Genomic DNA, 13,586 nt, shown 5'->3' on the forward strand with positions numbered 1-13,586 from the left:
ACTAGTGTGTAGGATGGGACTAAAAACAAGGAGACTTGAGTGTTTCTATTAAGAGTATTTAGAACCCCAGATTCCTTACATTAAATTGAGCAAATGACTGCCTCTCTTACATTTGGACACACAGGAAGGATTTACTCTGGAGTGGCTGAACCAGGGGGGTCTTTGGATTCAAGGACATCAGATCCAACTGATGGTGGTGTTGTAGTGCCTTACTGAAAACAGGAATTTGTATGCTGAATGGTCACATCCTCCAGGTCCTTTGCTCCCAGATTGCTGGTGGGAGAACCTCCCTTTTGAAAAACTAGCTCAAGAGATGAAATGTACACTTTACTCGTTGTGGCCCACCAGTATTGTTGCAAAGGCTGTACTCAGTCCACATGACCTCTAAGCCACAAGCTTCAAGACCTCCCTCTTACATAATGTGTATAGATCTTCCAGTCATTTATAATACTCCATTCTTTAAGAACAGAACCAGGATGATCAGGCATTTGACAACGTCTCTAACGTGAAAGATAGACCTAAATAAGCAGGAAAAAAAGGAACCTAGATGAAATAGAGATAATACAAAGTAGAAAAAAGATAGTAAGATAAATTTCCAGTATTAAAGAACATGAATTTTTATTTTTTTTAAGTTTTTACTTATTTATTTTGAGACAGAATCCCAAGCAGGCTCCTCACTGACAGTGTGGAGCTCGAACTCACGAACCTGAGCTGAAATCAAGAGTTGGACACTTAACTGACTGAGCCACCCAGGGACCCAACCTTCGACTCTTGATTTCAGCTCAGGTCACGATCTCACGGTTTGTGAGTTTGAGCCCCATATGGGGCTCTGCGCTGACAGTGCAGAGCCTGCTTGTCATTTTCTCTGCTCCTCCCCCGCTTATGTGTGTGCGCTATCTCAAAACAAATAAACTTAAAAAGAAAGTTTCCAATCTGATAGATAAAAAAATTTATAATACAATGGATTCTGAAAGTTCCATGGTGAAACTGTAGAACCTCAAGAACAAAAAAGAACCTAATAGCTCCAAGAGAGGGAAAAAACACAGTTCACATTCAAAGGAGCAGGAATCAGAATTACATAATTGTGAAGGAAAATTATTTCTAATCTAAAATTATGTATATTTTCAAAAAATCAATAACTTTGAAAATATAATACTCAAATATAAAAAGCCTCAAGAAATTTGCCTCCCATATGTAGTTCTTAAGAAGAAATTGCAGGATACAACCACCAAAACAAGGAAGTGTACCTTATGTATGGGACCTGGAAAATAGGAGAGTCCTACTGGAGAGAACGTCAGCTCTGTGGGGCCTAGGTAGTCAGTGGTACACACTGGAGCTCGAGCACCAAGGACCTAAAAGCCTAAGAGGGACGTGTGTGGTATTGATAATTACCTATAGTGTGTTTCATGACCAACTGAGAAGAGGTGTATAAATGTGGAAGAAAAAAGAAGGGCTAAATTATTGATGATGCATAGAGAACTGAGCCATCAGAAACATATGGCAATTATTAGAGAAAAATAAGAGGTTGTATAAGAAAAGATAGGAAATCATAGTGTCATGGGTAAGAATGATATCGATATTGATAAGATTGAACTAGCTAAAAGTTGTAACAGTATTGGGAAGATAGAAAAGATACCTAGTAGGAAGATAATGGAGAATGTGTGAAATAGATCAAGAAATAACAATTTATGGAAAAAAGATAATTTATGAATTTTGAAATATTTTGAAATAATGGAGGTGAATCTTAGAAGCAGCTGTTAAAAAGGCTGAAAGTTGATGTCTCTGGGTAACTGAAGGGCTGTGGGAGGAGACCTGTTTTTCATGAAAATTCTTGTATTTGTAAACAGTATATATTGCCTCACTAAACATTAAATTTTGACAGTTTATAATTTTTTATTCATGAAAGGATGAGCATTCTTATGATGCCCTTTTATTAATGTTTTCAGTTGCCTTGTTGAAGGGGATGCCAAGGAAGAAATACTTCAGCCACCAGAACCTCATCCAGTGCCACCCATCTTGACACCTTCTCCCCCGTCAGCGTTTCCAACAGTCACTACTGTGTGGCAGGACAATGACAGATACCATCCAAAGCCAGTGTTGCACATGGTTTCATCAGAACAACATTCAACAGACCTCAACAGAAACTATAATAAGTCAGCAGAACTTCCAGGGAAAAATGAATCAGCTGTTGAACAGATGGATAAAAAATTGGAGCGAAATTTAAGTTTTGAGATTAAGAAGGTCCCCCTCCAAGAGGGACCAAAAAGTTTTGATGGGAACACACTCTTGAATAGGGGACATGCAATTAAAATTAAATCGACTCCACCTTGTATAACTGATAAAACCTCTAAGTCCCAGGAATTGAGTTCAGGGGATCTTAAAGTAGATGATATTTCTCAGAATTCTTGTGTGGACTGCAGCGCAACACAGTCAAATAAAGTTCCGGGTGTTCCACCAGAAGAATCACAGAAGAATTCAGGCACACCTCCAAGGCCAGACCGCTTGCCTCTTGATGAGAAAGGACATGTAATGTGGTCTTTTCATGGACCTGAAAATACCCTACCCATGCCTGAGTCATCTGAAGGCAAACCCTCAGATCTCCACTGTCAAACGATGAAAACTGTGAGTTTAACACCAAGCCCCACAACACCAGTTGACACCCATGATCCTGCAGGTCATCATAACAGCTCGCCTCTCTTTAGAGCACCCCTCAGTTTTACTAATCCTCTTCACTCTGATGACTCGGACTCAGATGAAAGGAACTCTGACGGTGCCATGACCAAGAATAAAACTAGTATTTCAACAGCAAGTGCCACAGTTTCTGCTGCCACTAGTACTGAAAGCATTTCTACAAGGAAAGTATTGCCAATGTCCATTGCTAGACATGATATAGCAGGAACAATACATTCAGGTGCTGAAAAAGGTAATAACAGTATCTAACACTTAAATATTTTTACTGTGTTACAGTCACTGTTCTAAGCACTATATCAATTAATTGTTTTGTTCCACATTTCACTGTAGAATCTACAGCACAGTTTCATTATTTTAGATACTTTTTTAAAGGTTTCTATTAAGAACTAATAATAAAGTAAGCTCTGTTACCTTAATTTGATTAATTGCATGACTAGATTTTGTGTTTGCAAGGTATTTCAATTGTTGTGACTGAAAATTTTTTTGCTCTTTAGTTTTCCCTCCTATGTTAATAGTTTTTAGTATTTTATGTGGGTCAAAAATTTATCTGACTGAATAATTAGAAATAATTTAGGGAAGATAGAACTGCTTCAAGTAACAAATATTGTCAGACAGCTTCATTGGGCATTTAATTTCATCCATGTTTATCACAAATACTAGTTTATCATCGTTTAATGCTTTTTTAACTATACAGCACCTTTTATACTTGCACGTGAGGTTGCTTTTACCTCTAAGATGAACCAAGAAGCAAAACTGTAACTACTCAGCAGAATATGGGAAATTTAATTCAGTTAGTAGTGAGTGGGATATATCCTTATCTACGTCATTGATACTATTATTTAATTGACTTTTTTTTAAACTGTGTTAGCTTTTGAGGATGTGTGCACTTGGTTCCCAAGATGTATTACTGGTTCTTAAAATTCATCTTTGATCCACTAAAATAATCCTGGCTGCCTTCTTAAACAGACCATAAAGTTGAGAGCAAATGTAATAAACACGAAAGCTATTTACTGGTAGATTGATTATCAGTGGTCATTTACTTGTCAGTGGACTCTGGTCATGACCAAAGGTCATGGTATTTAGGCTGGTATTTACAATGTGCAACCAAATAAGTACTGTGAACTTAAATGATAATTTTTTCTGTTCCTGACCTAATAAGTACTACCCGTACTATGGTGCCTTTATTTTCCCCAGCTGACACATACTGTGTTTTTTAATCTTGAGAATGTATCTGGTAGAGTAAATGAGAATCTAAGGTAGTTTCCTAAATTTACATTATAATCTGTAGTCTTGATTCTTCTGTTATTTGAAGGATCTTCAGAAGATAATGGTTACCACAGTAAATATTACTTTACCAGTTTGCCATAATTTAAGACTGTTAATATCTTTTTCTTCCTCAAATTCAGAGCTTGAAAAATAACTGCCAAGTTGTAACTACACAAGAAAATGGGTTGATGAGAAATTTTCATTTTGGGCTTTTGAAGTATATCAAGCATGCATCTATCTTGTACCTAGGAAATACATTTTTTTTTAACCATTGGTAGAAATAGAATTTTGGTGTGAGGGCAGGAAGGATGCAAGATATGATATGCTCATTAAAAGTTATTGCCACCTGACCAGTCTTTCGGTGATAATAGAAAAATTTCCTTCAGAATACAAAATACTGGGACGCCTGGGTGGCTCAGTCGGTTAGGCATCCAAATTTGGCTCAGGTCATGATCTCATGATTCCTGAGTTTGGAACCCCGCATGGGGCTCTGTGTTGACAGCTCAGAGCCTGGAGCCTGTTTCAGATTCTGTGTCTCCCTCTCTCTGCCCCTCCCCTACTCGCACTGTGTGTGTGTGTATGTCTCAAAAATAAACATTAAAAAATAATGCAAAGTACTGTATAAGGATATTTAAGTCATCCTACTGTATACTAGCTCACTTCTCTGCATTTTATTTGTATCTCAAAGCAAAGATAGTTCTAAATGTGACTTGATTTCTTTTTGCCCTATCCAAACTATGCTAAATGAATTTGGTATTAACTGAAGATTTTCCTGTGTTAGTGTTCTGTGCTGCAAGCAGTCCTGTTTTTGATGTTACTAGTTACTTTGTAGATGAACCATTGGCACAAGAATTAGATTTTTGTTTCCTTGTTTGTTTTAGAACTTGTTAGGGAGTTAGAACAATTTTATTTTGATACCTAAAAACCTTTTGCGTAAGTTACTGCCTGGCAAAAATTACTGGCTATGAATTTTGATTTTAATATTGACTTCAGCCTCCTGAAAGATTTCTCAAACTTGGCTACACTGAGTCCCCATTTAGTGTTATGATTTGCAAAAACCTGTGTAAAATGTGCAGTCTCTGTTTTTGATAACCTCTAAAATAGAAGTTTATAACTTAAAGGTGGTCCAGAGATTGAAAGAAAAACATGAAGCTGAAAAGCATGAGCCACAGTTAGAAATTAAAAGTGTTAAAGAATAAAGACTGCCATGAAAAAAAGAGGTATAGAATTTCTGAAAGATACTTAATGTAACCAAGCAAGACTGTCCTTCCTGATTTGTTCACTTAATTATGAAATGGCACCAGAGTGCCAAAATTATGCATCCTTTCCTTCCAACAGCTATCTTTTTTTTGTGAGCTGTTAATAATAAAAGGGCAAGGGGAAGAATGACGATGGCTCAGATTATTACTACTGGATAAGTGGATGGTTCTTTAATGGTTTCACTTTATATGCAAGAGAGAGTTCCAGTACTAGTGACTGACATACAAAATACTGGACTGGAATTCTTAGTAGGACCCAGAGGCTGTATTTTCTTGGGTCTTTGGCTAAATAAATGTAGGAAGGACAAGAGCAATCATACCTGGCTCATGCTAGTTGAAAACTGAAAAGGCTTTGATTTTCAGTCTCTTTAATGCATAGCCTATCAGATATGGTTAAATAGCAAAGTATTATGGCAAGATTGTTCATTTTTTAAAAAGAGAACAGTTGTCAAAGCCCAGACAAAATAATACAGGATTCTTACATTCCCTTTCTTCACTCCATCCTCTCTAACCGGAGAACCCACGCACGGAATTGTATCCTCATATTTTCCTTCTTTACCTCCAATGAAACTGCATTTACCCTATGCAGAAAGGCTAACTGATGAGGCTTACTTAGTGCATTATCTTTTCCAAGAGCTAATTTTGTTTTAGCTCTGGTGAAAAGCTTTAATATGGCTTCAGTCAGTATTCTCAGAGTAGGTCATATGCCACTGTTCACAAGATTTTAAGCATTAAATGAACATTCAAAAAATGTAATACTTTTAAGCATATTAGAAAACAGACACTTCAGATTTGCCATTTTAGTCATTACTGTTTAAAGTATGACCAAAGGACACAGTTAAATTAAAAATGAATGGGACTTAAAAAGTAAATAGTACAGGGGCGCTTGAATGGCTCAGTCGGTTAAGTGTCTGACTTTGGCTCAGGTCATGATCTCCGGGTTTGTGGGTTTGAGACCCACATTGGGCTCTGTGCTGACAGCTCAGAATCTGGAGCCTGCTTCAGATCCTGTGCCTTCCTGTCTGTGTGCCCCTCCACCACTCGTGCTGTTTCTCAAAAATGAGTATTAAAAAAAAGAAATTAAAAAAAATAGAGGACAGATGGTGGTATGGTGGTATGGCAAAACTCATGAAGAGAGTTAAGCAATTGATTCCAGTTTGGGAAACACTGGCTTGAGTCAAATGACCAAAGGTTTCCTTTGTGTACTCAAAACATCATCTGCAAGCCCAAACGAGATGTCCCTTGCCCACTGGCTTTTCTACTGAAGGCTGTCTTCAGACTGAGAGGACAGTGATGTCTGCAGGGTATCAGGAAAGTCAGGAATCATTTTCTCTGCGCAGCAGTGAATGAGTTCATTCCGCTTTGCTCGTTAAATAATACTTGGTAACAAGTTGAGTAGTGAGGATTTCTTGTTTGTTATTTGCATTTTTAAAAACTGATTTCTCTTAGGGGCACATGGGTGGCTCAGTTGGTTAAGTGTCCAGTTTTGGCTCAGGTCCCGATCTCATGGTTCAGGAGTTCGAGCCCTGCATTGGGCTCTCTGCTGTCAGCATAGAGTCTGCTTCAGATCCTCTATCTCCCTCTCTCTGCCCCTCCCCCACTCGTGCGTTCTCTCTCAAAAATAAACATTTTTTAAAAATAAACACTAAAAACTGGTTCTTAGATAATTGTGGAAATGACTTTTCTCTCTTATATTAGTTTAGATAACAAGTTCATTTTTAATGAGTTAATATTCTTTAACAAGTTCATAATTTGTCTGAATTTTATGTATTTAATATAGATGTTGATGTTAGTGAAGATTCACCTCCTCCCCTACCTGAAAGAACTCCTGAATCCTTTGTGTTAGCAAGTGAACATAGTGAGTGTCTCTTCTGCTTTTTTATTATTGTACTGTAATAATAAACTCTGAAAAACATGGCTTATTTTAGTCTAGTTGCTATTGAGCTGCATAATTAAATTCAAAAAAAGGTTTGACTTGATATTGACAAATGTTTTTAACTCCTTGAATGAAAAATACTTATTTTTTTGAAAAATACTTTAAAATATTTTTTGTTTGCTAAGATTGCTAAAATGGCTGCATTTATATTAGATACTATAATTTACTTAAATGTATTTATAACTGTATTTGTAAGTTGGTGTCTTTTCATTCATTAAAAATAGCATTTATTAAAAGACATTAATTGCTTCACTGGGTGCCAGTTTAGGTAAGTAAATATTTAATTTGGGTTGTAGTTGGGCGTCAACTCAGTTGGTGTTAACTGAAGGACACTTAAGGCCACATGAGTATCACTGAGAACTGGGAGAAAGTGATATTTCAAAGTCTTGATAATATATTTCTTCTCTGTCTCTTCTTAAAAAAAAAGAGTACAGAAACAGCTTAATATATTTACAATGTCTCGTGCTTGGTGGGGTCCTCCCTAATTTTACCTAAGTTACCTTTTACCAATATTTTATTAATTTTAACTCATTTCAAGAATGTGGAAAGTGAAGCCGTATACTTCAATACTACTAAATACATCTAAGTCTGCCACATGTATACATTACCATGAGCTTATAACAGTAAACTATATTTTCTTAAATTAATAGAAATAAAATATTTTATGGAAGTGATCGTTTCTAAAAATCTATAGGGTCTGTTTTTGCATCTTTAATGCAAGAAATTCAGGAATTAAAGATGTTAATTGTAAGATTTTATTTTTCTCAGATACACCTATGAGATCTGAATGGAGTGAACCTCAAAGTCAGGAACAGTCCGAACAAAAAATATCTGAAGTGAGTCCTTTTGGGATTGGAACAGCTATAACTAAGTATTTTTGTTCTTTTGTTAATTTATCTTATAGTTGTTTAATAACTGTCACCTTAAGACTATTAAATATAACTTTTGATCAGCATTTTTTATGGTAAGATTTCAGATGAAAACCCTACATAAAATGTGAGATCTGAAATTTTTAAAAAGGGCAACATGATCTACATATGGCCATCACAGAGTATTATTTTCCTAGACTGCTTTTAAAATCTGTAAATTACTCCGTGTTTTAAGTCATTTTGGAAGTGTGAATGGAATAGGAGTTAACATTTTCAGGGTCACAGTACTTTCTTAGAATTTGTTCCTTCCATTATAACACTAAGTACATAGTCCCATCCTTTGGTTTGTCTGGTTACATGAGGTTTCCTTTTCACATTCAGCAAATGTTTGACAGCTAAATATATTAGCCATGTTTCCATACCATTTTTCATCAATATTAACATTTTTCATATTTCCCCCATATTTTAATATCCCCCAAATTAGGGCACATCTTACAATGATTAAGAAACAATATACTTTACTTGGCATATATAAAATAGTGGTAACCTGTAATAATGATGTTATTTATGTGTTACAATGTATATCATAATTCGTAGAATATGGGCAAAATGGGAGTTGTGTGTATGTTCCTTTGTGTAGTTGCTCCTGCATTTCAGTTTCCATCCACAAGGAAAAAGTAATTCCCCTATCTTTTTATTCCCAGTATAAAATACCTTAACACTTAAAAATTTTAAGCCTAATTGAAAACACCATTGTTTTCTTTCCCTTTAACACTGAAAATTTTGGTAGATCTTGACTTCTTGGGATATATAGTCATAACAGACCACATTTTCTATTATTTCTTCTAAAAGAGATATATTGTAATAGTTATTAAAATGTCTTCCTTTTAGGGCTTGACAACCCCTGGAAGTGAAAAATGTGGTAAGTTAGATTTTGTTTCTTTCTGTTATAGAGAGAGAGATTAATCTCCATAAAATAGCATGCCTCATGGTGTGTGTTATTTACTTGGTTATTTCTGTATGTGAGAATATGTAGGACACTTCTAGAACCTGAACTGTGTATTATAATTATTTCAAATTAATTATTGTATCAGATATTATTATTAATCTGGAAAGTAACAGCATTTATTATTGGTAGTTACAGGCTAATAGGAAAAAAATTATTTTTAAAATATTTTTATTTTCTGTTGTTTATAAAAACATTTAGAATCTAGATCTGACAGTGGTTTGAATAGATGTCCCAAATTAACCTAGATTATTGAACTGGAGCTCTAAAAACTGTTTTGGAATTCTTCCTTGTAGGACTTCCGCATTTATGAAGATCAATAAGATTATGTAGCTCAACCCACTGTTCCAATGCCAAGTTAGAATATTTTTCTGCCACATTACTTGTACTATCATAGTAAAATACATCAAGTTATTATTAATTCTTATAAATCAGTGACCATGAAAGCAGCTTATCAGACGTCCTAGCCTAGGGGCACCTGGTGGCTCAGTTGGTTGACCGTCCACATCTGACTCTTGGTTTCAGTTCAGGTCATGATCCCAGGGTTGTGGGATCGAGCCCTGCATCCGGCTCCATGCTGAGTGTGGAGCCTGCTTGAGATTCTCTCTCTTTCTCCCTCTGCCCTTCTGCCCCACTTACGTGCTCTCTTTCTCTCTCTCTAAAATAAAAATTAAAAACAGCAGCAACAACAAAACATCCTAGCCTATACAATTCCCTCAGTTTATCTATCATCTGCCCTTACCCTCCATTCTGCTTCAGTTGCTCTCTCCCTGCATCTTTGACTAATGGGGCTCCATTCCATCTTACACATTTTTAATACTCTGTCTACTAGCTGAGGCAACATAAGGAAAAGAACAGAATAGGGCTTTAGAGTCAAGTCTACCTGGTTTACAATTTCATTTTTACCATTCTACTTACTATATGACTTCAGGCAAGTTACCTTATCTTAGCCTCAGTTTTTTTTCTCTGTGAAATGGAAATAATAGTACCTACCCTAAAAAACTGTTGTGAGGACTTATTTAAATCACATATATGGGCTATCAAACACTGTGGTTGGCACATGATAGGCACTCAAAATGGAAGCAATAGTATTACTACTATCTTTATTATATTAATACTGCTATTGTGGATCATTGAATTCTTTTTTTTCCTAATATATGTTAACTACTTTCTGGTTTCTCTTCTTTATCCAATCTAGATACTATTCCTCCATTACTCTAGTCCTACTCTAAATTATCCTCTAGTTTCTTTCCCCTAACTCCTGTGCCATTTTATTTTATCCCTCAAGATTCCTGAGTACTGCTGGGGAACATTATTCCGTTTTCCAGATGAGCCTACAGTTCTGGATCTTCATCCACAGTTGGGCCCCCAGCTTTGCTTGGTTATCTTATCCGCTCTAGCTGGCACACTTTCTATTTTCCTTGAGTTTTCCTATCTTTACTTTCTTCTGAAATCAATCCTACTGACTCTTGTTCAGTAGATGACCTTTTATTTAACTGAGAAAACTGAGGCCTTTTGACTAGGTCATCATTTCTTCCTAGAAGCCAGTCCTTGAATAGCTCACCACCACTGGGTTTCACCTCCATACCTCTTATGTCTGTTCCATTGCACTCTGCATCATTTTACTGTAAAACTTACCACACTACAACAATAATACGCTTGTCAGTCTCTCCTACTAGCCTAGGCCTTGACTTGTTTTTATTCTGACCTTGAGCTGAACAAATAACTTTTGCATTAAAAAAAATTTTTTTAATGTTATTTTGAGAGGGATAGAGAGCGAAGAAGGGAGGGGCAGAGAGGGAAGGAGACTGAGAATCCCAAGTACACTGTCAGCGTGGAGTCAGACACAGGCTCGAACTCATGAACTGCAAGATGATGACCTGAGCTGAAATCAACAGTCACATGCTCAACCAACTGAGCCACCCAGGAGCCCCATAACTTTTACATTTTTAAAGAACTGTTTAGGGGCTTTGGCTGGCTCATTCAGTAGAGCATGCGACTCTTGATCTCAGGCTCATGAGCTCAAGCCCCACATTGGGTGTAGTACTTACTAAAAAAAAAACAACTTAAAAGCAAAAATCAATGAAGAAGAGGTGACAGAAACTATATGCTGCTTATAAGGCCTAAAATTTATTTTCTAGTCCTTTATAGAAAAAGTTTGCTGAACTCTGTTTAAACTACAAGCACCAAAGGACAAGGGTCATGTATTATTTGACTTGAATTCCAAGTTTCCATAAGTTTCTTAGAGAGTTATAGAGGATATGATAATGGTTGTGAAAGAATAAATCATAGTAGTTAATTTCTTTTGTTGCTAATCTTATGCATTGGGGATTAAGTAAGTAAACTAAAATTTAATTGATGTAAAACTTTCAAAGAATTACTACTGTTAGAAGCCAGTAGTCCATCAATTAACTATGAACTTGATTGCCATTGATTTCCATATAAAAGCAGTTCACTTGCTATTATTGCCTTAGGACATCGGCACGTAGTATGAGTACTGTAAGGAAATATAATACAGCAAGATTGAAGTTTATTAAATAAAATTTTAAGAGCATAAGGAGAATCCATACGTTGCAGAACTACTCACTGAAGATGTCTAAGTGCCCTTGAGAACACCTAACATGATTTCCTGTGTTCGTCACTGCATTTATATTTATCTGGGCCTCTGAAATTATGATGTCCAAGAGAGAAAACTTGCTCTTTTAATTTAATACACACATTAAAATCATTAGAGGATTCTATATATGATGCTACAAATGATGGTGATTAACAATCTTTATTTTGCATTTTAGATCATCCAGCAGGAGGTATTCACATAGAGACTTGTACAGAATGTCCACCTATTTTCAGTAACAAGAAAGACCAACTATCAGAAAGTCCAACAGAGGCCACAGATATTGGTAATTTGTTTACTAAATAATTTAAAAACTTTATGTAGTTAATGCTGGCAAGAATGAGAAAAGGGTATTTGCCATCGTTTCAGGCTTTCCTTAGAAAGGCAAAGTTTATCAAACTTTGTGCTATGATTTATTCAGGTTCGTAAATAAACTACCCAAAGCAAATTAAGAGTTTTTAGTAAATTAAAATACATTTCTGAACACTAATCACTATGGCATTTTGATTATAGGTTTTCGTAATCGCTGTGGAAAACCCAAAGGACCAAGAGATCCACCTTCAGAATGGACATGATTCAGGGAGCTAACAGACACTTTAGACTGGAAAAATTCAAGTGCCACTGAAAGCCAGATTTATAGTATTCCATCTTAAAAACGTGGGACTAACAGCAGTGTAGATTGTTGCCTTAGTATTTTTTTTTGCTAGGACCATCTACCTGCCTTATACTACACTTAGGAAAAAGTATTACATATGGTTTATTTTGTAACTTCAAGTATTATTGCCTTAATGTCTCTTAACCCTGTTACACGCTGCTTGTAGACATGTTAATATAGTAATACTTTTATGATAAATTGAGTTTAAGGACTACTCTTTTGCTAATGTTTTATCATGTATGCATTATTTTGTATATGTACAGGGCAAGTAGGTATATAATTTGATAAAGTTGCAGTCATAAAATATTATTAACAGAAGATGTAAGAAATTTCTGCATGGTCTAAATCTTTGTGTACCTTATTTGTAAATTATTTGCCCTGAAGTTTTAGAAAATAGTTTCTGAATTTTAAAATTGCTGGATTCATGCAGCCAGCGTTGCAGGTTATCAGAGATCAAAGATTGTAATAATAATACATTTTGTAAATTGTAAGCAAAAAGTTATTTTTATATTATATACTGTCTAATTGTCCATCCTAATTGTCCTTGTTTTCATCTAGTCATGGAGATTCAGTAAGTGCCTTGGAACAATATTGAATTCTCTTAGCTCGTGAGTGTGTGTGTGTGTGTGTGTGTGTGTGTTACTTTAATATTTGAACTCAAGTGGGATTAGAAGACTATCAAAATATATGTATGTTTCAGGATATTTGACCTGCCATTAAAAAAAAAACAGAAACAATTTTACAGTGCCTACTTGTCTTGGTTTTTCATTCCTTATTCCAAGGGAATTAGAGTTAGTATCTACCTTCCAGTGTTTAAGTCATGAGTGTGAATGGAGTTTAATCTCTTAATTAAAGAATTCCAATACTTCTACTAATTCTAATGCTTATCCTTGTGTCAGCCCTAGGCATCCTTCTCATTATTGCCTAATAAGATCCAGTAAAACACCAAACAGAGGTAAGGTTAGGAAGGGGGAACTGGTTTCTTCCCATCCTACAACTGGAGCATAGATCCCATCCAGGTGTCCCAAGTTTGAATTCTAACACCAGGGATTAAAGTTAATGGATGTCTATATTTTCCCTCTGCATACGAAAGAGATAAAAGGGGCGCCTGGGTGGCTCTCTCAGTTAAGCCACTGACTCTTGATTTCGGTTCTGGTCATGATCTTATGGTCCTTAAGTTCAAGCCTCACTGTTAGCGCAGAGCCTGATTAGGATTCTCTCCCTCTCTCTCTGCCCCTCCTGGGTTCCCCCCTCTCTCTCAAAATAAATAAACTTTTGAAAAAATTATAC

At 35.9% G+C, this 13,586-nt stretch overlaps 1 protein-coding gene across 6 annotated transcripts in view; it reads left to right on the forward strand.

Moving 5' to 3' along the window:
• PTPN12 (protein tyrosine phosphatase non-receptor type 12) overlaps positions 1-12,310 on the forward strand; it is a 102,476-nt gene extending 90,166 nt beyond the window's left edge. For 4 of the 6 annotated variants that reach the window (XM_042965110.1, XM_042965118.1, XM_042965143.1 and 1 more), the window contains 6 exons: positions 1,947-2,923; positions 6,997-7,074; positions 7,921-7,988; positions 8,913-8,943; positions 11,820-11,927; positions 12,155-12,310. In XM_042965110.1, coding sequence (XP_042821044.1) covers positions 1,947-2,923; positions 6,997-7,074; positions 7,921-7,988; positions 8,913-8,943; positions 11,820-11,927; positions 12,155-12,216 — 1,324 coding nt within the window. In that variant the 3' untranslated portion in view covers positions 12,217-12,310. Of the gene's footprint in view, positions 1-1,946; positions 2,924-6,996; positions 7,075-7,920; positions 7,989-8,912; positions 8,944-11,819; positions 11,928-12,154 lie in introns of those variants that run through there. The other 2 variants (XM_042965114.1, XM_042965125.1) reach the window with 2 other exon arrangements.
• The last annotated feature ends 1,276 nt before the right edge of the window (positions 12,311-13,586 follow it).

The sequence above is a fragment of the Panthera tigris genome, chromosome A2 (genome assembly GCF_018350195.1).
Source record: "Panthera tigris isolate Pti1 chromosome A2, P.tigris_Pti1_mat1.1, whole genome shotgun sequence".
NCBI lineage: Eukaryota > Metazoa > Chordata > Mammalia > Carnivora > Felidae > Panthera > Panthera tigris.